We start from the raw sequence: 24,411 nt of genomic DNA on the forward strand, positions 1-24,411 counted from the left end.
GCACTGACAGTGTGCAAAGGGAAAGTTGTCAGAAGAGTAACTGAAGTCCAGAGGGACAGATGATGAAGTATGTTGAGTTTAACATGAAGCACTACCCCTTTAAGTTTGGAACTCCTTGTATATTGGGAAAGTAATTGTAACAAAGGATATAGATTTGGGGATTGTCTGGATAGCAGCAGCAATTGAAACCCTGCAGTTGGTTGAGATTTACAAAGAGGATTCTCACATAAGGGAGGCTTTTCGCCAGCACCCCAGCCAGGAGTCATTTTCTCCCCTGTGTGGGAGTAAGAAGTGGTACATACCTGGACACCGCCACCAGCCAGAGTCTAGAAATTCTTGGTTTTCAGTCTTCTCACTTGATGATACATTCATTGTCAGAAACATCTTTCTGATCAGCATCAGTCTGGGACAGTTTCTCAACCTCTTTCATCTTATGGAATCATAGGATGAAAATAGGTATATTGTGGCATAAAAAAGGGTTTTGAAAGGTGTTGGGTAAAACAAAATGAAAATTATTTATTGCAAGGCTTCTCTGGGCATCTAGTACACTAGCACAGTGTGACTATCTGGGAGGGGACAGGGAAAAAGAAGAGGGTAGTATTTCTCCTGGATCTTCGGATCTCTGAAACAATGTAGAGATCTGCTCTTGGTTCCCTTTGTCATGTACCCTGGCCCCAGACCCCTCATGGAGAGACTCGTTACGTGCAATCTTAACCATCTTTATTTTCTGTTCATTCATTGATAAGAGGCACTGTCCAGAACCCAGATGGCAGCTACCTCAGTGTCTTTTGTGCTCTTAGAAGGAAGAAAAGTTGGCCCGCCACAGCGTTCCTTTTCTGGAGACTTCTTACCTCCTCCCCAGCCCCCTGCATCCTGTACGGCGCTCTCCACCAAAGTCCCTCCATGGCAGGCTTCTCAGGCCATAGCCAAGGCTAGTTAATATGTGCCTTATTGAAAAGTCATAAGACTATATTCTCAGAGTACGCCATGTGTGAGCTGTTCACTAAATCATCTTGGCCTCATGCCCCACTTGGTGTGTCAGCGTGGTTTGGCTCCAGGGCCAGAGGCAGTAGGAAGGGGACAGCTTTTATACCCTTGTACTCCACTTGAGCTTGGCATGGCACAGAGGACAGGTTGAGTCCCTGGAATCCTCACCCCAAAGATCTGCTTGGCTTGTGCCAACTTAACTCCCCTGACCTACTCTGTCTTTCTTCCCAGGTAAGAGCATCTATGGAGAACGCTTTCCCGATGAGAACTTCAAGCTGAAACACTACGGGCCTGGCTGGGTGAGCATGGCCAATGCGGGCAAAGATACCAACGGCTCCCAGTTCTTCATCACAACAGTCAAGACAGCCTGGCTGGATGGCAAGCACGTAGTGTTCGGCAAAGTTCTAGAGGGCATGGTGAGTTTTGGAGGTGGGGGCTAAATGTGACACAGACCCTGGGACCAGGGCTCCATATATTTTATCCCTTTCCCAAAAGAGAACCCACACATTCAGACCAGTGTTCCTGTCTGCAAATCTGAGGGGACTTAAGAATAAATAGCCTACCTCTCTATGCCCCAGGGTTCTGAGTCCTTCCAGGCAGAGTCCCGCCAGGAGGCCTTGCTCAGGTTGCACCACTGCAGGGACCTCTGTTGTCACTCAGTGATGCACTGGCACCACCCTGAGTTGTACAGGGCACGATGTCCCTGAGAAGCCACTTGGTACCCACTCCCCAGCCACCCTCTTCCTCTTCATCCTTCACTTAACCTGGGTCGTGCTTCAGAAGATCAAACTGCTGCATCCTCTTGTCAGACCTGGGTTCTCCCTACCTTGGGCTGGCACCTGGCCCTGATTTCGTTAATTTTTTGGTGCCTTGAGATTTGTTGGCTGCTCATCACGACTCAGTCCCCTTGAGCCACATACTGGGGCCTGTCTCTCTTGAGTAGCAGACCTCCTGACCCACCCCATTTCCTGCTCTTGTCTTTCCTTCCCAGGAGGTAGTGCGGAAGGTGGAGAGCACCAAGACAGATGGTCGGGACAAGCCCCTAAAGGATGTGGTCATCGCAGACTGTGGCAAGATTGAGGTGGAGAAGCCCTTTGCCATCGCCAAGGAGTAGGGCCCCAGGGACCTCTTTGAGCAACTGTCTGCAGCCCTGTTGCCCTCTTGAGGGGTGAAGACAGCCCGCCACAGGGCTCTGCTGCACGGGCCCTAGTGCTGGCATCTGACGGAGTGGAACCCCTCCCCTCACATTCCACAGGTCCACAGGCCCAGTTTTATAACAAACTCCTACCAACTGCTGACCAATAAAAAAGGTGGGTTTTTTTTATAACCTGTGTGTGCTGGGTTCTTGAGCCTGCAGCACTTTTCTCCAGTCCTGTGTCCCAGGCTGTCTGGGATTCCTATGTCAGTGGATGCCTGTCCCCTACTCCTTGTGCTCCAGCCAGCATCCTTTCCCCAAATGTTACCCACCAATCGTCCAGCAGGAGCTTTTGCTCCTTGCTTCTCAACTGCCAGTTACTGTGCCTCAACTTTTGCTTGCCCCTTTCCTGGTGTTAGTGAAGAAACACACCTGTTCCTTTTCATAGCTACCTCGTAAATTAACTTTTCCCTTTATCCTTATCCTCTGTTGGTCCTCTGGCCCCAAGGCTCTAAGGGTGCAGGAGTTCTGTCACCCCAGCTACCAGTGCAGCTGATTTCAGAACCTGGGGTGGGTAAGTCCTCTGTCCAAGGGGTACCCAGCCCATGTCCTTTGATGGGGCTCACAGGACTGAGGCAAATGACTGTCCTGACATGTGGTCCAGAGGCCTCTGGGATGGGGAGGGCGTCAATGGCAGAGGTGCAGAGTGACAGGGAGCCTCTGGCTGGGTGTCAGCTGTGCTGGTGCTGAAGCCGTAGAAGCCCTGGAGCACACCATTCACCACCATGTTGGGCAGAGGCTCTAGGACAGGAGGAAAACAGGAAGGAGAAGGGCGTTGCAGGGGAAGGGGAGGTGTGGGATGGGCCCAACCTCAAGCCTGCAGCTCCCTGAGCCCCTACCCACTGGCTTAGCCCCCTTGGGAGCAGGAGCCCCTGCCAAGGCGGCAGGTCACAGCTAGTCACCCAAAATGAGGCCAAGGCATTCCCAGTTTACATTAGCTTGGTAAAGCCAGGCTGGTGAGGAATGCAAATCGGGAGAGCCCAACTTACTACACCATGTTTGCTCCTTGGAGAATACGAAGCAGGTTAGAGGGGCACAGGTATGATCCCAAAGAAGAGGAATAATAGAAATGCTGTCTGGGGGTCCTGGAAGCTGAAAAATGGCACATTCACCCCTACTCCCTGCTACCTAGTCCCTAAATATGGGTTATAGGTCAGAGGCACCCACCCCCTTACCTGGGGATGGGATGCAAATGTAGGGATCCATGCAGAAGCTGAATGCAGGCCTGTGTTGCAGCTGTGCCCTAGGCGGAAAAGGGGTCATGAGCAGTGAGTGATGGGGGAGGTGGGGCAAAGTCTCCCATTGGGTAGAGACTAGGAATTGAGATCACCAAGGTCCCACAAAGAAAAAGGTGAGTCTATGGCCATGCCACCCTGAAAAAGCTGGATCCTGTCTGATCTCGGAAGCTAAGCAGAGTCGGGCCTGGTTAGTACTTGGATGGGAGACCACCTAGGAAGGCCAGGTGCTGTAGGCTTAAAAAAATAAGGGATTGTAAGCTGACAAGGTCTTTTCAATCTGTGAGGTCAACCAAGGGTTGCCTTGCCTAAACAAATAAAAAAAAATGAACAAAGAAAGGTGAGTGGGCAGTGGGCTCAGGAGGCACCAACAGGAAAACGTGGACCAAGAGGACGGGCAAGACTAGCCAGAGGCAGCAGGCCTGCCTCCTAGCATGTAGCCACCAGGGGGCAGCAGAAAGCCGGTGCTGGTAGGGGCTTTGACTCGCCTGCTGTCGCTAGGCAGGAACTCCCCCAGGGTGCTGAAGAGAGAGGCTGTGAGTTGGATCCCCAGGGGAGTGTGAGGAAGGGGTGGAGACATGGAAACCCAGAACGTCACCTCCCAGGAGGGCACGGTTTCTATTTGTAACAAGCTCAGTTCCGGTGGCGGCTGCCGTAACCAAGGTTTTCCAGAAAATAGCCCTTCCCCTGGGGTCAAGAATGCTGACTATGGAGCTCAAGTCTCAAAGTGAAAGAACTAGGCTCTGCCCTAGCAGATGAGAGAAGGTACAGGACTTGGCTTCTATAACCTTCACCTGCTTACTGCAGGAGCCCCATCCCTCCCACACTGGGGCCCCTCATGGCAAGCCATTGCCCCCAGAGGTGCTCACCCCCAACTGGTCTTCGGGTCTGTGGGGAAGAGCCGAAGACTCAGAAATTCCAGTAGCTCCTTGGGCACATCCTGGTTCAGGTACAGGATGCCCTGGAGAGGATAGAGGAAACTTATATCAGACCCAGGTAATGTGATAACGCACAGCCCAGTGCAAAACGAAAACGGAGGTCCTGCCAAAATGGTTAAGAATTTCAAGACAGCCACAGCTCAGAGTTCGGCGTTCCTTAAACCAAGCTTGGGGCCCTCCTGAGCACTGGGCCCTGGGTGACTACACAGGTGTATGCCCATGAAGCCAGCCTGGCCTGTAATCTGACATCACTGTTGGTGGAGAGAGTCGCCGCCCTATATCTTCATCACGAGGGCGGCGCAGAATCTCACCCCAGAGGGGAAGAGAACTAGCTTTCATTAAACTGGGAGGCAGGTGGCCCCAGTTCAATGAAAGTTCAATAATTTAATTGACTTAAATTAATTTCAATTCTGAAATGACTGTTCAGGAAATTGAGGCTTGGGGTAGTAAAAATCATGCCCAGTATGTGCGTTCCCCTCACCCCATGCCCACCTGGATATAGGCCTCCAAGCCCTGTCGCCGCTGCTCCAATCCTCTGGTCCTCCAGTTGGGCAGGCGTTTCGAGGGGAAGTCGGGAACTTTGTACAGTTTCTTGATCTACCAGGAGGTTACCGCGGTACGATCACAGCGTTCCGATCGAACCCTCAAGCTCACTGCACCCTAGCAAGCGTCCTCCCCAATCTAACATCTCTTCCTCACTCCCAAAACTGCACGTTCTACCCTGGGGCAGACCCGGGTGAGTGGTGGTTGGGACAGGAGCCAGAGAAGCTCCAATCCCCACAGACGCCCAAGGGTGGGCCGGCCGCGCAGGGGCATGGACAGTACCGGCTGGGATCTGCCTCTCGGTGTCCACCTCGCAGCAAGCGAGGAAGTCAGTGCTTACGCACTGAATTCCCCCCCACCCCCCGCCCCCAGGGACTGGGGCAATAACGAGGGTGGCAGAGGTGAGGGCCGCAGCTCGTCTGCCTGCCTCCCGGGGCTGGACAGGAGCTGGGCCGGGGTCGGTCTGTTGGCGCCGCCTCACCCGCTTGTGCAGCGCTTGGAACTCGCTGTAGCGCCTCGGCACTGTGTGTCTGCGCCCGCGGCACCGCACCTCCACTCGGAACACCTGGTGGGCGCAGGCGGGCAGGCGGTGCGCGTGAGGCCCCGCGCCCAGCGACCACCCACTCTCCCGCGCTTAAAGGCATAAAGCGGCCTTGGAGCGTCGCCGCTCTTGGGGGACCCTCCTAAGCTCCCCACACTCTTAGGAGAAGGGGCGCGAGAACCCGCCTTCCGCTCCGTGTAGTCCCTAATGAGCTTGGACCGCTGTCCACCGGGCAAGCAAATCCCAGCGCCCCGAGACCCTCGGCAGACTGTACCCCGACGGCCTGGACTGCCACTTTTGAACGCCCTAGCCCGGGGCGCGGAGTCCCCACTGCGCTTGGCGCCAGGAAATCTGACGGGTCCCCGCGCCTCTTCTCACCCAGGACCCTCGCTCACCATGTGGCCTTTCTCTGGGCTCTGCCTGGGCGCTTCGGCCTCGGGCCCCACTGATGGGATGTGAACTTCCAGCATCCGCGCCACGGTCCCCGCTCCTCCTCGCGCGAAGCTCGAAGCCCGAAGTCTTTCTGCAAAGCGAAGAGACCCCGAAGGGGCTGGCCCCGCAGGCCCCGCCCCCACATGGCCCCGCCCCGGGCGTTCCCCGGCTCCTCCGAGTCCTGCGAGGGGCAGATTAGGCAGCGCGGAGTGCCGGGAGCCGAGCCTGCTTCTGGAACCTGGTGAGGCGGCAGTGCGCCGGGGGCACCCTTCGGTGGAGAAGCATCTATTTGTCAACGCTCACTGAGCGCCCAGTGACTGTCAGGAATGCAAGCGAGCCCAAAATTCACCTGTTCTTTGTTGAGAGGCTGTAAGCGCTAGGCACTGAGAGAGGCGAGACCCAGACCTCGGCTCCTACCTTGGGGACCAACCAGGAACGTTCCTTGCGTTCTTCACACCCTTCCCCGGAAACAGCCTGGCCCCCATCCCCTTCCCTCTGCCTTCAACCTGGACTCTGGGAGTGTGGCCACGTCTGCGTAAGGCTTGGACCCCATCTGGTTTTGATGTTCCCCCTCCCCCAGCATCCATAGCACCTTTATTTATTCATTCTTTAAATCCATTCATTCATCTTTCGACCCTAAACCAGCTTCAGGCCGTTTGCCAGAGAAGCAAGTTAGAAACCTAGGCTCTGCTTTGCGGGTCAGACAGCTTGGATTTCCCAAACTGTGTACACCTGTGCTCTTCTGCAAACTAGGGATAATATGCCTCCCTCAGGAGAGTGTATGAAAATTGAATGAGATGATCCCTGTTAAGCCCTCAGCAGAGTAGGTATTGAGAAAATGGCAGGTTGGGGTCTTGTCCTGGAAGTATAAGTTGGTGGTGTTAGTGTACAGGACAATGGATAGAGGAAGAGGGACTGTGAAAGGTGGCACTAGGCTGTTCTTGCCCACTCCTCTGAGCAGGGTCTTCCTGGGTATGTAGCAGGATTTAATCCATAACTCACCCCCTGTGCTAGAAAGGGCTCCACTCCCACCTCTCTGCCCTCCACCCCTCAGCCATAAGGGAGTTGTCCATTCAGTGGAGTCCACTCCACTGACTTTCTCCACAAAGGCCAGGTGGTGGACGGAGGGGAGGCCCTGTGTCCAAGAGATAACACCTAGTGGGAGGCCTTGTGGTGAAAAAGAGGAAGCAGAGTACCTATCTATCTTAGGAGGTGAGGTTGGAGAACCACTGACTCACTCTATTCACTACTAGTGCAGAGGTGCTTCTGAGCTAGAGCAGGAATTCTCCATTCCCAGCTCTGCCCTTGAGAGGTTGAGAGGATGACCCCGAGGTGAAAAGCAGGTCTCACTAATACTGTGTCCCATACTTTCTTCCATCCTCACAAGGGTCCTAGAATCAGGAATCCGAAACTCCTTGGAAGGGAAACAACCCATCATCAAGAGAAGTGCTGGAGTTTCATTTTCTCCCTTACAGTCTAGGGACCCAGTCACTCAGGGACCCTGCTCAGTTTGTCCTACTGCCCAGGGAGTCCTCTCTTGGGGATACCTAGACCTCTAAACTTGGTTATCCATCCTAACAACTGTCTGCCTTCTGTCTCTATTCCTACCACCCGGAAAACTTCTAGTCTCCAAATACATGTTTTTCCATGCCTCCCTCCATCATACAAAGTCCATCCTCTACCTAACAGCACAGACTGTCATTGAGGCATCTGTTGAAAACCTTCCAAAGGCTTCCCAATGCACTTAGAACAAAACCTACCCTCCCTACAACTCTACAGAGCTCTAAATGGCCCAGCCCAGCCTCCATTTCTCATCTCATCTGTTCTCCCCTCTTTGTGCACCAAGCTCCAGCCATAGTGACCTTCTTCCAGTTCTTCAAATCTAATGATTTCTTTCCTGCCTCGGGGACTTTGTATATACTGATTCCTCTCCCTGGAACACTTTTCCCTAACTCTTCACCTGGTGGGCTTAGCCTAAACTTCCAGTTCTTAGACTAAAACTCATCTCCTCAAAGAGGCCTTCCTCTCTGACTACCCTATCACCTGTCTAATGCACTTATTCCAATATGTAGCTACTGTTTTATTGTGTGTCTCCCTGGTTCCTCTGACTCTGCCCCAGACTCTGAGCACCATCAGGCCAGGGACCTAGTCTGCTTTCTCAGTGTTTGCCACCATGGTGATAAGCATGTAGTAGACACTCAAAAACCATTTGTTGACTGAAAGACTATATGAATAAACGAGGGAAGGGGATGTGAGAAAAGGCTAGGGAGAGGAAGGAAGGCCTGGGAGAAAGGCAGGAGGGGAGCAGAGGATGCCAAAGGGTTAGAGGAAGGTGGGCAGGGGGGATAACAATAAGAATGCTCTTTCCACAGAGTTAGATCTGTGTGTGCATGCAGATTGTTGTCCACCTTATTTATTTGCTTAATTTTCTGGTGTTCCTGAGGAGCCTCAAATCAATAGATTTTCATCACCAGTTATAGAGGGAGATTTGATGCAACTGACTTGTAAAATTCCACAGCATTCCATGGTGCGCAAATGAAGATCAGTGAAGAAAAACCAGATCCTTGACCTGGAGACATTTAAGATGTCTTCGGGGAGATAGAACAAGTTATGGAGAATACATTCCTGAAAGGAGGAACACATGACATGATGGAAATTCTAAAGCAGTTATTACAGTTGAAGGAAAAGTTTATTTTCCATACACTCTAATAATTGGCCAGTTCAGTATACTAACACTGAGCTAAGTTCCAGACTCTTCCAAGTGACTTCCATTTTTATAATGAGCTGTTTTACTATATAAATTCTTGTCTTTTCTCCATCACTCTTTACCATGAGAATTTAATGTCTAAGTTTCTGGGTGAAAGTTGGTTAAAAGTACTGGTTGGTCACATATTCTTGGTCAGGGTATTTCCAGGTCGGATTATAGAGCAATGGTTCTCGAAGTTCAGCAAGCATCATCATCAATGTGGCCTGTTAAATCTCATATTAGAGGATCCTGACCCATTTTCTGAATGTGTAGGCCAAATGTGGAGCCTCATAATGTGCATTTTCACAAGTTCACTGGTGATGCCGATGCTCCTTGTTGGGGACCACATTGTAGACACAGGTCTCTTGACTCCCACAACAGCCCCACCAGCAAGCGGGGCCACTCTCACCCTACTATGCAGACTTGGAGCCTGGAGACGAAGATCAAGGCCCAGAGGAAAAGAAGGGCTGGGGCAGAGGTGCCTTTCTGACATATCCCCCACTGGGGGTGGTGGCTGGTGATGGAATGGTGTATAGGTGGGCTGGACCTTGGTTCCTGCCCTGGCTTGGGCCTTCACCCTCTGCTGCCAGTAAACACAAAGCCCCCTTCACTGGCACTGCTTCTGCCAGGATGTGCAGCTGTTCAGGAGGTTTGGTTAACCCTGTTAAGAAAACAAACAGCTCCTTGGCCTTGGGCTGGCGAGCACTGCTGGGCACAGAGGCTGGATTCTTTTCCTGGGCGGGTGGCCAAAGGCGGAAAGCCAGAGGCTGAGGGCCAAAGGCGGACCAGAGGGGGCCCAGCTCTGCAGGGCTGCCTGAGTAAGGTGGCCAAAGGCGGAAAGCCAGAGGCTTAGGGCCAAAGGCGGACTGGCCCAGAGGGGGCCCAGCTCTGCAGGGCTGCCTGAGTACCCCTGGGCCTGGACTGCTCCACCCAGGCTGGCTCTCTGGTCACCTGGGCAACCTTGGACAACTCCCTGTGCCTTGAGGTCCTTGTTTGTATGAGAGAGAGCTGTGTGGGTTAACTGACATCATTCTTTTTAAGTGTTTAGCCTGGGGCTGGCACACAGCAAATGAGTGTTAGCTATTCTTATTTGACTAAATAATAGGAATTTGCTGTTTTATAGGTCAAAACTGTGGGGTATTGGAAACTACATATGAGTCATCCTATATATTGTTACTGATTCAACTTTGAAACAAAACCAAAACCTACTATTCCTCTTTAGTATCCTGAGATTGCAAGGTTAAACATACACACATTACTACTACTACTACTACTACTACTACTACTACTATTTCAACTACTAACTCTGTGATCAGGATTTCCTGATTTTCTTAATATTGTACAGCCAAAATAAGGTAAAAGAATAAATTGGAAGCAGAGGTTGGTGTAAACTAGCAACTGTCCTCTTCATCCTAACAGCCTGAGTAGTTATTGCTTGCCTTTTTAATAAGCATATCTTATAAATTTGAAATAATATTTTCATGTTTGAAATACTGGACTTTGGTGTAGATGTCTAAAAAAAAAATAGTTCTGCTGCTAAAACATTTTAAATTATTGAGCTAGTCTAGACTCTTTATTTCACAGATGAGGAACCTGAGGTGTGAGGGGAAGTGGGCCCTGGAGAGGCTATATTAGGAAGGCACCTCTGACAAGTATGTCCTGCCTGAGACCCGAAACCACAGTTTGGCTCAGGGTAGGCTGGTGACCTGCTTCTCAGGGGACAGGTAGGCTCCAGTCCCAGGGCTCCAGCGAGCAGTGTCACTCCTATGGGTCAACTGTCCCCTGCCCAGACAAGAGGCAGCTCAGCTGCTTCAGACAACCTGAGCCAGGGCTGGAGCAGGGGGAGCTGGCAGAGAACCCAGCTACTTGGCATCTAAGGCAGCACAGCTTCCCAGTGGAGTGGGTTTTGGTGCTACAACAACTCTGAGTACCCCTCAAGAGTGAATGTCAGTGGACCAACCAATCAGTCCCTCTGGTGTGCCCAGCACTTGGGTTCAAGGAACAAAGACGTGCACAGATACTCTCAAGTCATGGGGTTTTATCGTGAAGAGAGCTGTGGGACCAAGAACTGAGGACAACAGGAAAGGCTTGCCAAAGGCCAGAAAGGGCTGCAGCCCCAGGCCTCAAAGATTGGAATAGAAGTTCTCTAGCCTTCCACTTTAGCCCACTCTACTGTCTGTGGTTTCTCAGCATTAATGGTCCCCAGCTACTCACCCAAGCTGTTTCTCTGTCTTCCAGATTCTGCTCCTGCTACCAAACTGGGCCACACACTGCATGTCTAGGGAGAGAATATCTCACAGGGGTCAGAGAAGCTCAAATGCTTACAAGGTGAGGTGGGTAACTTGTCCTTAACAGGCCTATTATATGAATTTATTAAGGTCTTTAAGAAAACAATTTAGTGGGTTAACATCTAGGTTCCTGTTGTTCACCCTCTATGGATCATGTGGGATACGGTACAGCAGATAAGCTGAGTCGGGTAGTTTGGGTTCAAGTCTTAGCTCTGGAGTGTGAACTTTGGCAAGCTTCTTAAGTTCTCTAAGCCTCAGTCTTTGGAGATAATAATGCCCACCTTGCAGGGACATGGTGAGGGAGGTTTCAAAGCCCCGAGCACTCTGGCACAGAATAGGTGTTTAACACATGACAGCTCTTACTGTTTGGCCGTGGTGGGGAAGGGACTATCAGGGACAGTCTGGACCCTGCTCTGTACCTGCTCCTAGCTGCCAGGTACCTTACCATTTTCTGGTGAGGCTGCTGATGTTCCGGTGGAGAAACATACTGGTTGGGCCCCTGAGGTTGTCACTGCTGTCACTCAAAATGGAAGAGGAAGCTGAGAGCACTGAAGCTAGGAGGGGGCAGTCATTTGGAAACAATCGTCACATCCCTTTAGGGAAAGGTCCTACCTCAAATTGGACAGAGTTTTTCTTTGGGGTTTTTCTGTACCCAGACAAAGTACATCCTATGGAGGCTGAGCAGCTGGCTTGCTCTGAGCAGCCTTAGCGGGGGGAGGAGCTTTCTGTCCCAGAGGTTTGGTCACCACAGCCACAGGTGGGCAGCCACAGGTGCATTTCCACAACTGGACAAGGAGAGCAAAGGGGAGGAGGCAAGCCTGCAGGTCCTACCTGGGGCACCACAGCAATGCCTACTAAACCCCAAATCAGGGCTGACTTCTATTATCGCTTGAAAAACCCCAACACCTTGGCCTATTGGCTCATAAAATAATAATCACCAAGCTTAAGGGCAGCCACTGCCCCTCAGTCTGCCTTTCGGGGTGGAGGAGGGCACCCAGAGAAGAAAGAACTACAGTCCATGATCTTAAGGAGTTCAGAGCCCAGGAGGCTAATGAGATCATCTCAGAGATAGCATTACACACAAGGGTGAGAAATACCAAAGTTTAAGATAGTGCCTTGCCAAGAGCTATAAAGGAGGCTGGGCTTCCATTCTAGTCTGAGGGTAGGATGGAAAGTGGGTCAAAGAAAGCTTCCCAGAGAATGTACATATAAAGTAGGCCTCAAAGGATGGACTGGATTGTTTTCCCATAATAAAAATAGCTTTATTTAATTTTTATGATTATAAAATAATACATAGAAATTCCAAGCAACATAAAATGGTATAAAAATTTTAAATCATGCAAAATTCCAACCCTGGAGGCAACCATAGTTAACAATTCAATCTACATCCTCCCCATATATATAATTTTATATAGATGTGGACCATACATATAATTCTATAACCTACTTTTTTCACTCAAAAATGTTTTCCTTGTCAATGAATATAGCTATATATCATCTCCAATGACTATATAATATCCAATTGTATTACGTAGCATAATTCATCCCTTCCTGCTGTACATTTAGATCAACTTCAGTTTTTATAACTGTGAACAATGCTGTGATGGGCATCTTTGCATAGTCTCCTTCATGGACCTGGTTTCTAGAAGTGTCTATGAGAATCCCCTGTGAATGTTCTGACACACTGGCCAATGGCCTCCCTCTCTAGATACCTACACCCCCATCCACAATATGCACACTGTTTCAGACAGGCGTGGCTGAGACTGAAGAGAGGGATGGGAGCTGAGATGCTTCAGGTGTAAACCCATCATTAATGAAGACTCCTTAGGCTACATGGAAGTGAGAAAGGAAAGAGCATATTTAGAATCAGTTTCCATAAGGTTTCAGCATGGTTATGAAGGACTAGGAGGTAAACAAGGAAAGGTAAACTGGGGTCCTCTCACAGGAGGCTATGAATGCCAGGTAGCAGTCTGCAATTGGAGAATATTCAACAGTTATCTATTTGGTACTATTCTAAGCCCAAATCTCTGCTGGAGCCAAGGAGTTATAAAGCTGTATCAGTCAGAGAGTTTATTGTTTGGGGGAGAGAGCCAACATGAAACCACACAACTGAATAACAAAACATTGGCAGTTGAGGTACACACCATCCTCAGGGGCCAGAAGATGGGGATGAGCAGTTCTCACCGTATCTAAACCTTGGCTCAGGACTGACTCTACCCAAACAAGAAGCAGAGAATCTTAGCCAGTATCTCAGAAGACTGTGTTTAGGCTGGGCATGTGCCAGTTGTAGCAAAGGTGTGTCCTTTGTTCTGGGAGGGATCATCATTATCTTCCCCTTCCTTTCCTGTTCCCTCAGGCTGCTGAGGACTGATGACAATCCCACCACCTCAGGGCCTATATCCCTCAAAACTCATGGTCTTTGATCCATGTGGGCCCTAAGCATGCTCAGCAAAGGCCACTCCTTCCATCACCACGCTCTCTCAATCAGTTCCTTGTCCCATCTTTAGATTTCCCTTTTCTTCTCTGTTTTTAAAACTTGAGCTGGAAAGACATTCTTTTTTTTTTTTTTTTTTTGGATTTCCAGCTACAGGTGCATTCAGAATGAAAATCTTCTGGAAAGAGTTCAGTTATAAATACTTTGTACTGAAGGCTGGGGTCCCTCCAGGTTTTAAGTCCTTATCTTCAGGACTCTGGAGCCCAGAGAGATTCTTAGGGGGAAATAACCAGGCAAGTGTAGACTCATCTCCACACCTCTTCTCTAAATCATCTGACTCAAAATAGGTAAACAAGACATCCCTAACTGAAAATTATCAAGCAGGAGACCTTTACTCTCTGACCCGCCCCTCCCCCATCTTTCTTTTCCGCTCCCTGCTCTGTGCATTTGCTTCCAGATAGGGCTCTTACTGCTGTTTCCTTTCTCTCCTTTGAATTTTATTAACATGCTAAGTCTGACTCGCCTTTAAACAAAACAAAGCCTTCTTTCACTTTGTATCTCCCCACCTCTCAGCATGTCTCCCTTCCCATTCAGAGGAGCCTCTTAAGCACAGGGTCAGCAGTACTCATTGTCCTCACTGCTTGCCCTTCATTCTGCTTTAAATCTGTTTCGGCCTCTCCTGTTACCTGTGTCATGAAGGGCTTCACTGTCTACCCCGAAATCCATACCAGATACCTGCGGCTCATGCTAGTTTCCACTTTCTCCCTCAAAAGACCAAATCCCAGTGGCTCCATCTCCACTTCCTTAACCCCTCCCTTGAGCTCCAACCCCATTATTGCTTTCCCTAGCTCTCTGGCTAGCTAAGATGAGCCTGGCTGCTCTCCCTGCTTCCAGTCTCAAACCTGATGTCTAAATCACAAATATGACCATGTTATTTCCTGCTTTAAGTCCCTTCAGTAACCCCATACACTTCCAGGGTAATGTTTAAAGTGCCTCAAAAGTCACATCAGGTACTTTGTGACCCGGCTTCTGCTCATCCCTTTCCCATGGGCTGCCCACTGACTTGATTCCAGCCACCCTGAGCCACCTGCATTTCCCTAGATGTGCCCACCTCCCCCTACCAGGGCATAGGGAGGCAGAATAGTTCAGTAGAAGGAGCAAACACCTCTGCACCTTTAAGATACAGTTCAAGCATCCCATTCTCCACAGATCTCTGCCTCCTGAGTCCCCAGATGGAATGACTCCTTTTGTGCAACTATCCCCTGTACAAGCCTCTGGCTCAATACTCTTAACCCCTTCTTGATTTCCAGGTCTACAAGCTCTATATAGAAATTCAAGGTTCCTGAAGACACCCAGCCCTCAGGATGTGGGAGGCTGAGGAGAAAGTTCTGAAACAAGAGGAGAGTCATCCCAAGGAAATTATAAAAACACTTACATCAAGATGATCATTGGATGGAACATAACAAAGCATAACAAAGCAAGGAGGAAGTTTTAAAATAAAGTTTATTTGGAGAAGAGTTTGAATATAGAAAAGGAAGATTAGAATCAATCAATCCTATGGGGCTAGGCTGGAAGTATCAGTGTGAATTCATGATTTTTAATACCTAGTTCTTTAGATTATATATCTCTATCTCTCTCCATATTTCTCTATCTTTATATTTATTTCCTTGCTCTTCAGCCAGGCCTAGAAGAAATGATACGCCAGTAGCAGTGAGCACACTCAGCACCCGGATCTTGGTTTCTAAATATATTTCACCATTAAAAGGAATCAAGATTTCCTGGAGAAATGGCTGATTCCAGGGCTGGGGCAGGAAAGACAGAAGATAAGCCTGGAACATTCTGTTAAGCCAGAAAGTGAGGAAGTGTTAAAAAGGCACAGGAGGCTGCTAGAAATCTGGGATGGATTGAGAATAAAAATAAATCAATACAAAGGCTTGCAATTTTGAGTAAAATAGGAATCCATTCATCCATATTGATAAATAAGCAGATTAATAAGCAGGGAGAAAAGATATTTTTTAGAAATAGAATGCCAACCAACAAATGTAGAATTATGGTGTTAGAAAATCACATTTGATGAGGAACAAAATAATTACATGATCTCAAAATATCTCTCCACAAATTACTTGTTAATTACAAAGGTGAATATTGTAAATTTAAAGTGGAGAAATCTGGTAAGACATCAAGTTAACCAAGTGATCAGAGTTAACTTCAGCATTAACGGACCAATCGACATCATATGCCAACTTAAGGTGCACCAAGGACACATCACTTCGTGATGTCCCTGCCAGTATGCAAAACCTTAATCTAGTCACGGGAACCATGAGACCAACCCAAAGTGAGGCACATGCTACAGAATATCTGACCTGTGTTCTTCAGAAATGCCCAGGTAATAAAAGGCTGAGGAACTCTTCTGGATTAAAATAGACACATGTAATCATGTGTTACATTTAGCTGTAACACAGGATCCTGTAACAAGAAAAAGGGAACTGCTATAAAGGACATTACTGGGACAAATGACAAAATTTGAATATGGACTATGGGTTAGATAACAGTATTTATTATATCAGTGTTAAACTTCCTAATTTTGATAACTGTACTTATGGTTATAAGTTATGAGGGACTGTCCCTGTTCTTAACAAAATGCATAGTGAAGTTTTGGGGGTAAAGGGATGCAATGTATGTAACTTACTCTCAAATGACTCAGAAAATACATGTATATATAAATGAAGCAAATCATTAAGTCATAAAGCATATCAGGTAAAATCTAAACACTTGGGAAATTTGGGTAAAGGATATATGGGAGTTCTTTAAGATAGTCCTGCAACTTTTCTATAAGTTTGAAATTATATTAAAATGTAAAAAGTTACCAAAAAAAAAAAAAAAAAAAAAAACCAACAACAAGAAATGAGTCAAAATTATGGTACACTCTATGGAAGCCTTACAATGACACAGCCTTACAAATAAAGTTTGTGACGACATATAACAATATAGAAAAAATGCTTATAATATGTACAGTGTTGAATAAAATAAAAATATTTTATGTGTATACTATTACAACTATGCAAAAGCAATCATATAAAAAAGACTAGAAGGATAAAATCAAAAGTTGTAATAAATATATTGGGTAACAGGAAGAAATTGAGTGACTTTTTCTAAAATATCGACCTGATGAAAACAGTACTTGCCAGCACTGGCATATCCCACACACACCCTCAGGCCCTATACTGGAAATCAGTACTGTTTACTGGATTCTCTTGCCTCAGGCTGCCCCTCCCTCAACTTTAACCACCCACCAAAGAGAACTGACAGAGCAGGTCAGGAGAGCCTAGGATAGAGGCATCTTTGCGGGTGGTGGGGCTGGGAGTGGCAAAGCTCCTTTGGTAGGTAGGTCGTCTGCCAGGTGCGCCCCACTGAACAGCGTGGCAGTCCCTCTGACCACCGAGCTTAAGCAGCTGTGGACACAGCTAAGAGAAAGCCCAGTAAAACCGCATCCGGGCCTCTCTGGCCAGGGCAGTACAGAGACCCCTTTGAAGGCCCTCAGCTTGTGCTGTCAACACTCAGGAGCTCTTGATGGCATGTTCCCTCCTGGGCAAAGACAGTAAAGCTTCTTGGAAACTCAAAAGGTTTAGGAACTCTTGGATGACCTTACCTAGAAGCAGAGTGCCTGGCTCTTATTTATGGGGATAAAGAGTTAAATCCTTATCAGTCCTTTATACTTTTGAGGACTGTGTTTTGATGGGTGGCAAAAATAAGTTCAGAAAACAAGACTTGGCTATCAGAAGGTGAGACTCAGAGCAACCTGGGCATCTGAAAGTCTGCCTCCTTTGCAGAAGAATCAGTTTTGTCCCTCTTATTATAAGAGACATCTTTAAAACTCCTTCTCTAAAGTAGGAATAGGAATTAAACAGATTAAGAGCCTCTCGGAACATGTAGGTGAGGTAGATAGCGAAAAAGGAACTCCAGTTCCGTAGCAAAAAGGAAGCAGCAGCAAAAGGTTGTGAACTCCTGTGGAGAGAAACTTCCTCTACCTGGGCAGCGTCTTGGGCTTAGGAATATTCCAGGACTTCCCAACTGCACCCCAGCCTAAAGCAAAAAGCACCACCATTCTGAGTCATGTGACCTGATTTTAAAATATTTTATTACATAATCTTTTCATGGCACCATCAGGAGTAACAGAAAACGTTATTCCCAGTTCCTAACCACATCCTGAAAAATATACATTTGTATTTATATATTTATATCAATACTCCACCCCTATCCCATAATTCCACCACCTATTATAGGTCTTTTGCTTAAAGCAAGAAACTATTCTCTCAGGTAAGAAAATATATATGGAAGCTAAATGAAGTAATGGTTAGAGTGACTGGGGACAGCTTGGTCATGGGGTCGGGAAGAAAGGGATGAAGTCCGGGCTAGGCAGGATACATCGCTGGGGTCCAGCAGAGGTGGAGGAGGGCAGTGTATAAAAAGGCAGCGTCAGGCAGGTGGGCTCTGGTGTTCTTGGTCCATTAGGAGATGGCCTTTGCCTCAGGAAGGAAGGCTTCCCAGTACTTTGCCAGCTGCAAAGAAGTGGGGACAGTAAGCAGTACCCCTATCTAGTGGCAGAGCCTGATGCTGGGAGGGGAGCAAGCACAGTGCCACAACATTCCCCCAAGTGCCTCAGCCATCCAAAGGGAGGCCTTAGCTGAGGCTGAGCTGAGGAAATGGCTAAGCTAAGAGCAGACCTTGGGAAAGACTGGCCAGCAGCCACGTTGTCCTTACATCTCTCTAGACTTCGGGCAATCTCTGAAGACAGTGCTGGGTCTGCCCAGAGGAAGAACCCTGCTTAGCAAAAGACTACTGGATGCTTCATGATAGAGCAACAGGGCCTACTTTGAATCATTGATTATAGCTGGGCCCAGCCTCCCCAGAAGCAGAGCCAGCCATTCTGTCACAAAGCCACAAGTAGGCAGCTGGCCTCTAGAGCAGTCATAGAGGATGAAAGACATGCATAACTTACATACCTGCTGCTGTGAGTACAGGAGTGTCTCAAGGTACTTGATCACATGGTTTTTGAAGTCCTTGGATTTCTCTTTCTATAGGAGACAGGATTCTACACTGATCACCCAAGATAGTTGCTTCTTCCCCTTTTGATAGGATTTATTATTGACTAAAGCCAAACAAGAAGAGCCTGAGGAAGTAGAGCCAGAGGCTGGAATAGCTATAATTTCCAGTCAGACAGCCTCTGCCAAGGTCTTGCAAGGCTTTCCTGCATGGCAGGGTATAAGGAAGGGGAGGAGACAGGACAAGGGACCAGAGGTATGTGACAACTGCAAGCTTTGTTTTGTGTCTAATTTTTCTGGTCCAGAAACAAGTGTAGGACAACCATTATGCCTTAGGAACAAGCTCACAAACACAAAGACACACAAACATGGCCACACCAGTTCACAACTGCCAAGTCCCTGGCAACTCCATCTGTCTCTACTCAACAGACTCGGACAAAACCGACACCCCTACTATAGCAGGCACTGCACACCTGCAAGAAGTAAGATATTCTACCTCACCTCAAACCGTATCACTTCTTTTCGGACCACAGTTGAAATCCTTTCAAAGTCCCTTTCATACTGAGTCACCCGCGACTCCCACTGGAAAGAAAGAGGAAAGAAAAGATCATTATTAGGTCTTTGCCTTTAGACAGAAATTCTATATATGAGACCTTAATTGGTCATTCTGCCTGTCGGCCCCTCTGGGTAAGATCAGATGCTATATGTGGAGATTTAGCATGTAAGTCAGAGTCCAACAGGAGGCCACCTTTAGGGCTAGCTGGAAAAGAGATCCTTGGTACCCCAGGCCAAGCCTCGTCTCTGGGAAAGCTCTGTTACTCCAGAGCCTCTGGGTTAGATACTTACAAGCAGGGTTGGGATCTCCAGAAAAGTGATTTAGTTCTCATGAGGGAACATATCTGAATCACCTGGAGCTTTTCAAAGACCCAGCCAGGACCCCTCTGACAGAGATCCTCACTTGGCAAGTCTGGGTGAAATGGGAAGAGAGAAAGAGTGCCAGGCCTCAAAGTAAACCTGGACTCCTGGACTCATTCTCAGAGGCATGCCCAGCAGACACTGTCCTTTAGACTTAAACAGCTCTCTTGCCTGCTGCGGAGTTCCAAACATCTGGGTAGGATGGGACCAAAGCTCATTCAGGAACCAGCAGAACACTCCTGCAGGGCTACCTTGGGGGCCTCACCTCTACAATCTCATCCTTGGCCTGCTGCAGCTTGTCAGGCTTGTTGGCCCACAATAGCCGAGCCTCAGCCTCCCGCTTCTTCTGCAGTGTGGCTTGAGCATCCTGCCAACGCTGCCATGTTTTCATGCGCTGGTCGAAGGCAGCCTGTGGGGGTGGGGGGTTGGGGAAGAAGAGCACAACAGCCCTTCAGGAGCTCCACTGGCTCTGCCTCAGGGGCTCTCCTAGCAGCTGGGCCAGGGAAAGACCGAGCAGGGCAGGTTCTGCAGCAGAGCATTAGTGCCCAGCTGAAGTTTAATGTCAAAAAGCACAAGCTGAGGTAAGACTCCTCTCCAAGCCTCCAGTGGGCCAGTGCCAAGCTGCTTCATGCTACTCCCAAAGCTGGATGGCTGGGAGCACAATCAGTGGCCTGATGCCAGTGCCCAGTGCCCAATACTATGGCTTCTGAACGGCCTCCCTCAGATCAGTTAGTCCACAAATCTATATGCTTTTCCTGATTGACAGCCATGTGCCAGGAACTAAGAATACAGTGGGGAATGAAACACATGGTTCTGTTTTCATGGAGCTAGCTCATAATCTAATAGAAAAGGTCAACATTATATTAATAATTACCAATAAATAATTGCAAGTATGCAGAGTACAGAAAACATAAGCAGGGTACTATAATAAAACTGGGGACCTAACAGCCTGGGAGATATATCTGGGAAGGCCAATCTAAAGAAGCAACCTTTAAACTGACACCCAAAGAGTATACCGGGTTAGCTAAACAGATCGTTAAACATTTAAAGCCACCACAAAGACATACCAATTTCATCCTATTCAACTCAACACACTCAACTGCTCTAGGCTAGAAAGGCCCCCAAGAAGCTCCTCAAAATCCACTTGCTGGTTTTCCCTGGTTCCAGTCCCCGGACTAGAATCAGCATTTCCCAAGGACAGTTGTTGGCCTAATCGAACCATCCCCCATCCCCAATGGCTTTGCAGGCTTTAAGAGACAGCTTGGGCGAAAGATCTGTGCCTGTAGCCAGCCTCCCAGCCTTGTTCCATTTGCTCCCCTTCCCTGCTAAAGTTCCCTAGATGTTTTCTAGGCCTCCTTAGTACAGGCCTTTGCCAAAACTTGAAACTTAAAAAGTGAAAATGCCACCAAATTCACTTTCCCCAGCAGTGTCACTGCTGCTCACCTAAAATTTCTTAACTGTTCAATGTCAAAGGATTAGGTAGAGGGTGACCTCATATCCAAGTAAGACTCAAGCCTAACCCCCAGGGTAACAGTGGTGCAGCAGCCCCAGGTTCAGGAAAGAGCAGAAAAGAAATATCTGCTCATCTCTCCAATCCCTCCGTCAGCTCATGATCATGAGAGCAGGTGAAGGGTCTTGGAGAAAAGCCCAGCTTGTGGTTCTGGGCTCTACAGCGTGCTGCCCCAGCATCTGGAGATCAAAGTTAGGCCTCCCTCACTCCATCCATATGGGCTCACCCTGCCTAGGGGTCATAGCCAAGCACTATGCTCTCCAGGGATCCCAAACAATGCTCTTCTCTGAAAGCTTCCCCAGAGAGCGCCCTTCCCTGGGATGGCTCTCCAGTCTAAGTGGTCTGACCAGTTCTAAGAATTCCAAAGCAGGCTACTTTTCCAGCCTCTCATCACTCTGGAGTTAGCAGCAAATCAAACAGCAAAGGGAGAAATCAAACAGCAAAAGGAGAGGACAATGAACAATCCCACAGGCTATACTGAGCAACTCTACTCCTGAGGAAATGAGAGCCCTACTGGGAGCAGCTCCGCTCTTGACAACACAGAAGCTCCCTGGTCAGGGAGGTGTTAGGGATGGGGAGTGGACTTGGGAGTCTCTAAGTTAGTCTCTGTTCTAACTAAGAGACTCCCAAGCCCGAAGGGCAGACCTCGGCCTTCACAGGACAAGTGCCAGGCTCCCTCCTGGCTTTTTCTTCTGTCTCAGGGAGATCATGCGAGAGCTAATACCACTGCCCAGTGAAGCTTCCATGGCTGCTCTGAAAGGTCATGGGAAACCATACTGTCCCGGTCACCAGGAGAGAAGGGGAGGTGCTTGACCTGAGGGGCAGGCTGCAGTGTTGTTACCAGTGTGGTCAGCGCAGCACACAAAGGGCTCTGGTGACAAGCTCTCTCAGCCCCCTGGCCACACTCCTCCATGCAATGCCAAGCCAGTTCCATGTAGTTACCTGACTGCTCACACTGGAGGACAAGTGGAAGCCAGCAAGAGCTCCTACCAGGGCAAAGCCACCGCTTACTGTTAAGGAGGCAAAGAGCAAAGGACTGAGGAAGTCACTGCTCCAGGGGGACAAGACGGCAGTTCTGTAATAAGCCTTGCTTAAAGAAAGGAGCATAGAGGATGCTGTGCAGCTTCAACAACAAGGAGGAGCCTATCTGGAAATTCAAGAGTGGTCTTTTCTCCTAACGCATTTAAAAAACTGGCTGTGGGCCTCAAAATAACTTAATGATATCTAGCTAGTAGTTACATGGATTTTTTGGTTCACAGGATACTTTCTTTCTTGAGAATAAGAAAAGTTACACCTATTTTGAGGTATAATGGATGAAACTTTCTTGGGAAGGGGAAGAGCAAAAGAAAGACAAATTAAATCAAGGGGATGAGAAAGAGGAAAGGAAACAGAAGCTTACTCGAACTATGGCCAGGAGGCGAATGTAGTCACTTAGGAGCTCGGCAAGGAGGAAGAAGTCATTGTTGGCCTGTTCCTGGTGGAGCTGTTCAATTTTTTCTTCCACCTCAGCCAGCTGGGAGAGTGCCCGTGACAATGCTGTGTTATCCTCTGAGCTCCCGAGCATGGCTAGACTCTTTGCAAACTGGGCTGTGTTCAGCGCTAGCTCTGGAAGGAAGACAGCAGAGGCCTCTCATCTCACAAGGTAAAGGGACAAGTCAGCTGGCACTGCAGGCATGTCTCGGCAATGCTGCCCTGTGCATATCCAGCAAGTACGAGCTCTGTGACCCAGTCACTTATAACACAGCTAACTATATTCAGAAAGTGAGGAGAATGCAGCTTGGTTGGTCACACGAGCAGGGAGGGGTACCTGCTGTCATGTTTCAGTAGGTTAGGCCTACCTGGAAGCAACAGCTCCAATATTCCTGGAGAGCCAGGGGCCACTTAATATAAACAGGCCAAAGGAATGATTCTGCTTTCTTATGTTAAAGCTCGCAGTAAGAAGTCTGTCTGCAACAGCGTAAATGATGTGCACATTGAATATAGTTTTGCATGTTCTACAGCAGCACAAACTTTTTATGTGAAGGGCCAGATAGTTTAAGCTTTGCAGGCCACAAATGGTCTTACTTGTACTCTCTTTTTTTACTCACCCCTTTAAAAATGTAAAAACCATTCTAGCTTAGCAATGACCCAGGGCCAGACTTGGCCCATGGACTGGGCCATTTTTTGCCTACCCTTACATTGGCCTCATTCTAATAGGTTTTTTTGCCTGTTTAGATTTCCGATAATCGGCATGTAAAAGGCAGCAAAGGAAAGCATTCAAACTTGATAAATTTTACTAGGTCTTAAGCAAATCTCACCAAAGAAAAGTTAAGAATGGTTAGGAGACATAACTCATTTCCTTACATTTACAAATTACTCATTTGACCATGTAGTATATATTTGTGAATATAACCCACCAACTTAAACCGTACCAACAAAAGCCCTTGTCCAAGGTCAAGCTGTATCCGGGACAGCTTCCCTGTGCCCTTCCCAAGTAGAAAGTACAATGCCCATAATGGCCGAGTCATGTTTCCTGCCAGGAGATAACAAGGCATATCTTTTTGATCAGAACATCAAAGACCAGGTGGGCTGAGAATTTCAACTTGAATGTCTGAAAGGCTTGGGAACAGTGTGCCCTCCCAGCTCCAGCTCACCGGAGACATCAATTTCCCCCAGCTGCATTTCAGAGGTTATTACCTTTCCTATGGTTGACTAGAGTTTCTACAACAGCATGCAGTTTCCGTAAGCGCTGCTCCTCACACTCTACCTCCTGGAGCTTCTCCTCAAACCACTGAAACACACAAGCCCAGAGCTTTAATGGAGGCTACTCATATAGGTATAGAGAACAATCTTTCCTTAGTAGTTTTTTTTAAAAAGGGACTGAATTATCTTTGAAAGAAAGTCTCTAATCTCAAAAATTTTAGGACTCCTCAGAGTTTCCAACTCATAAGCCTGAAGGGATAGAGAAAGCTGAGAGGCACAGGGCTACTCACAATGTCTGATTCATTCATCTTGATGGTCATTTTGCTGACTGCGTCTGTGGCTTTGTTAAACATCTTGAGGAGACCAGCGCCGCTCAATGTCTGGGTACCCACAGCACGTGGCAGCTACAAGACCAAGAAGGCAGGGATGGCAAGTTATCTGCTGCCCCTATTTTAGGTTCAGAAGAATCAGTATCCATCAGGTGGCATTCCCCAAACTCACCAAACACATTATTTGAACTGTAGACCATTGTTTTCAAAGGCAGTTAAACAAACCCATCACCGGCATGTATAGAAAGAAAAATCAAAGGACCACATTAAACAGAATCGGCAAAATTTTCAGCTTTTGATATTGTGTGCAGAAAGTAAGTAGACTGTGAATGTGGCCAGGTGACCTCACATTGAGATTGTCTGCCCAACCAGGCATGAAATGCTTAAATACCAAGCATGCTTTTGTTAAAAGTCAAAAGTTCTTTTGGATTACCATATTCTGCACACAGCTGGATTTAATGTCTTGAAAGACTATGAAGGTATGCTATGATTCCAACTGAATTTTCCCCAGTGAACGAAGATCCAAGGACAGGAGCATATTTATTCAGATTGAGGCTACTTTTGGGGATGATTTAATTAAGCCAAGCACGTTAA

General features: G+C 48.0%; 3 protein-coding genes and 1 pseudogene across 4 annotated transcripts in view; 2 read left to right on the forward strand and 2 right to left on the reverse strand.

The window, feature by feature from the left end:
• The window catches only part of PPIB (peptidylprolyl isomerase B), a 5,867-nt gene extending 3,553 nt beyond the window's left edge, over nucleotides 1-2,314 (forward strand). The window contains exons 4-5 of the mRNA XM_006920273.3: nucleotides 1,219-1,403; nucleotides 1,979-2,314. Coding sequence (XP_006920335.1) covers nucleotides 1,219-1,403; nucleotides 1,979-2,101 — 308 coding nt within the window. The 3' untranslated portion in view covers nucleotides 2,102-2,314. The remainder of the gene's footprint in view (nucleotides 1-1,218; nucleotides 1,404-1,978) is intronic.
• On the reverse strand, nucleotides 2,127-9,421 carry SNX22 (sorting nexin 22). The gene is made up of 6 exons (XM_015596099.2): nucleotides 5,835-9,421; nucleotides 5,380-5,463; nucleotides 4,848-4,952; nucleotides 4,287-4,378; nucleotides 3,358-3,425; nucleotides 2,127-2,923 (listed from the first exon to the last, which is right to left on the reverse strand). Exons 1-6 carry the CDS (start codon nucleotides 5,907-5,909, stop codon nucleotides 2,745-2,747), a joined length of 603 nt encoding a protein of 200 aa, XP_015451585.1. The 5' UTR covers nucleotides 5,910-9,421; the 3' UTR covers nucleotides 2,127-2,744.
• Nucleotides 3,538-3,656, forward strand: LOC112469650 (annotated as a pseudogene).
• An 8,034-nt stretch (nucleotides 9,422-17,455) lies between the features above and the next one.
• The window catches only part of SNX1 (sorting nexin 1), a 33,280-nt gene continuing 26,324 nt past the window's right edge, over nucleotides 17,456-24,411 (reverse strand). The window contains exons 9-15 of one of the 2 annotated variants that reach the window (XM_006920274.3): nucleotides 23,779-23,892; nucleotides 23,483-23,576; nucleotides 22,206-22,411; nucleotides 19,562-19,705; nucleotides 18,883-18,963; nucleotides 18,343-18,414; nucleotides 17,456-17,898 (exon numbers count right to left, since the gene is read on the reverse strand). In XM_006920274.3, coding sequence (XP_006920336.1) covers nucleotides 17,848-17,898; nucleotides 18,343-18,414; nucleotides 18,883-18,963; nucleotides 19,562-19,705; nucleotides 22,206-22,411; nucleotides 23,483-23,576; nucleotides 23,779-23,892 — 762 coding nt within the window. In that variant the 3' untranslated portion in view covers nucleotides 17,456-17,847. The remainder of the gene's footprint in view (nucleotides 17,899-18,342; nucleotides 18,415-18,882; nucleotides 18,964-19,561; nucleotides 19,706-22,205; nucleotides 22,412-23,482; nucleotides 23,577-23,778; nucleotides 23,893-24,411) is intronic. The other variant, XM_015595956.2, reaches the window with a different exon arrangement.

The sequence above is a fragment of the Pteropus alecto genome, unplaced genomic scaffold (assembly GCF_000325575.1).
Source record: "Pteropus alecto unplaced genomic scaffold, ASM32557v1 scaffold86, whole genome shotgun sequence".
NCBI classification, from domain to species: Eukaryota; Metazoa; Chordata; class Mammalia; order Chiroptera; family Pteropodidae; genus Pteropus; species Pteropus alecto.

Coding starts and splice junctions, on each gene's coding strand:
- SNX22 (XM_015596099.2), bottom strand. CDS start 5,909: ATGCTGGAAGTTCACATCCCATCAGTGGGGCCCGAGGCCGAAGCGCCC. Junction 4,953..5,379: donor TCCAAGCGCTGCACAAGCGG/GTGAGGCGGCGC, acceptor ACCTCCTGGTAG/ATCAAGAAACTGTACAAAGT. Junction 2,924..3,357: donor CATTTGCATCCCATCCCCAG/GTAAGGGGGTGG, acceptor CTCCTGTCCTAG/AGCCTCTGCCCAACATGGTG.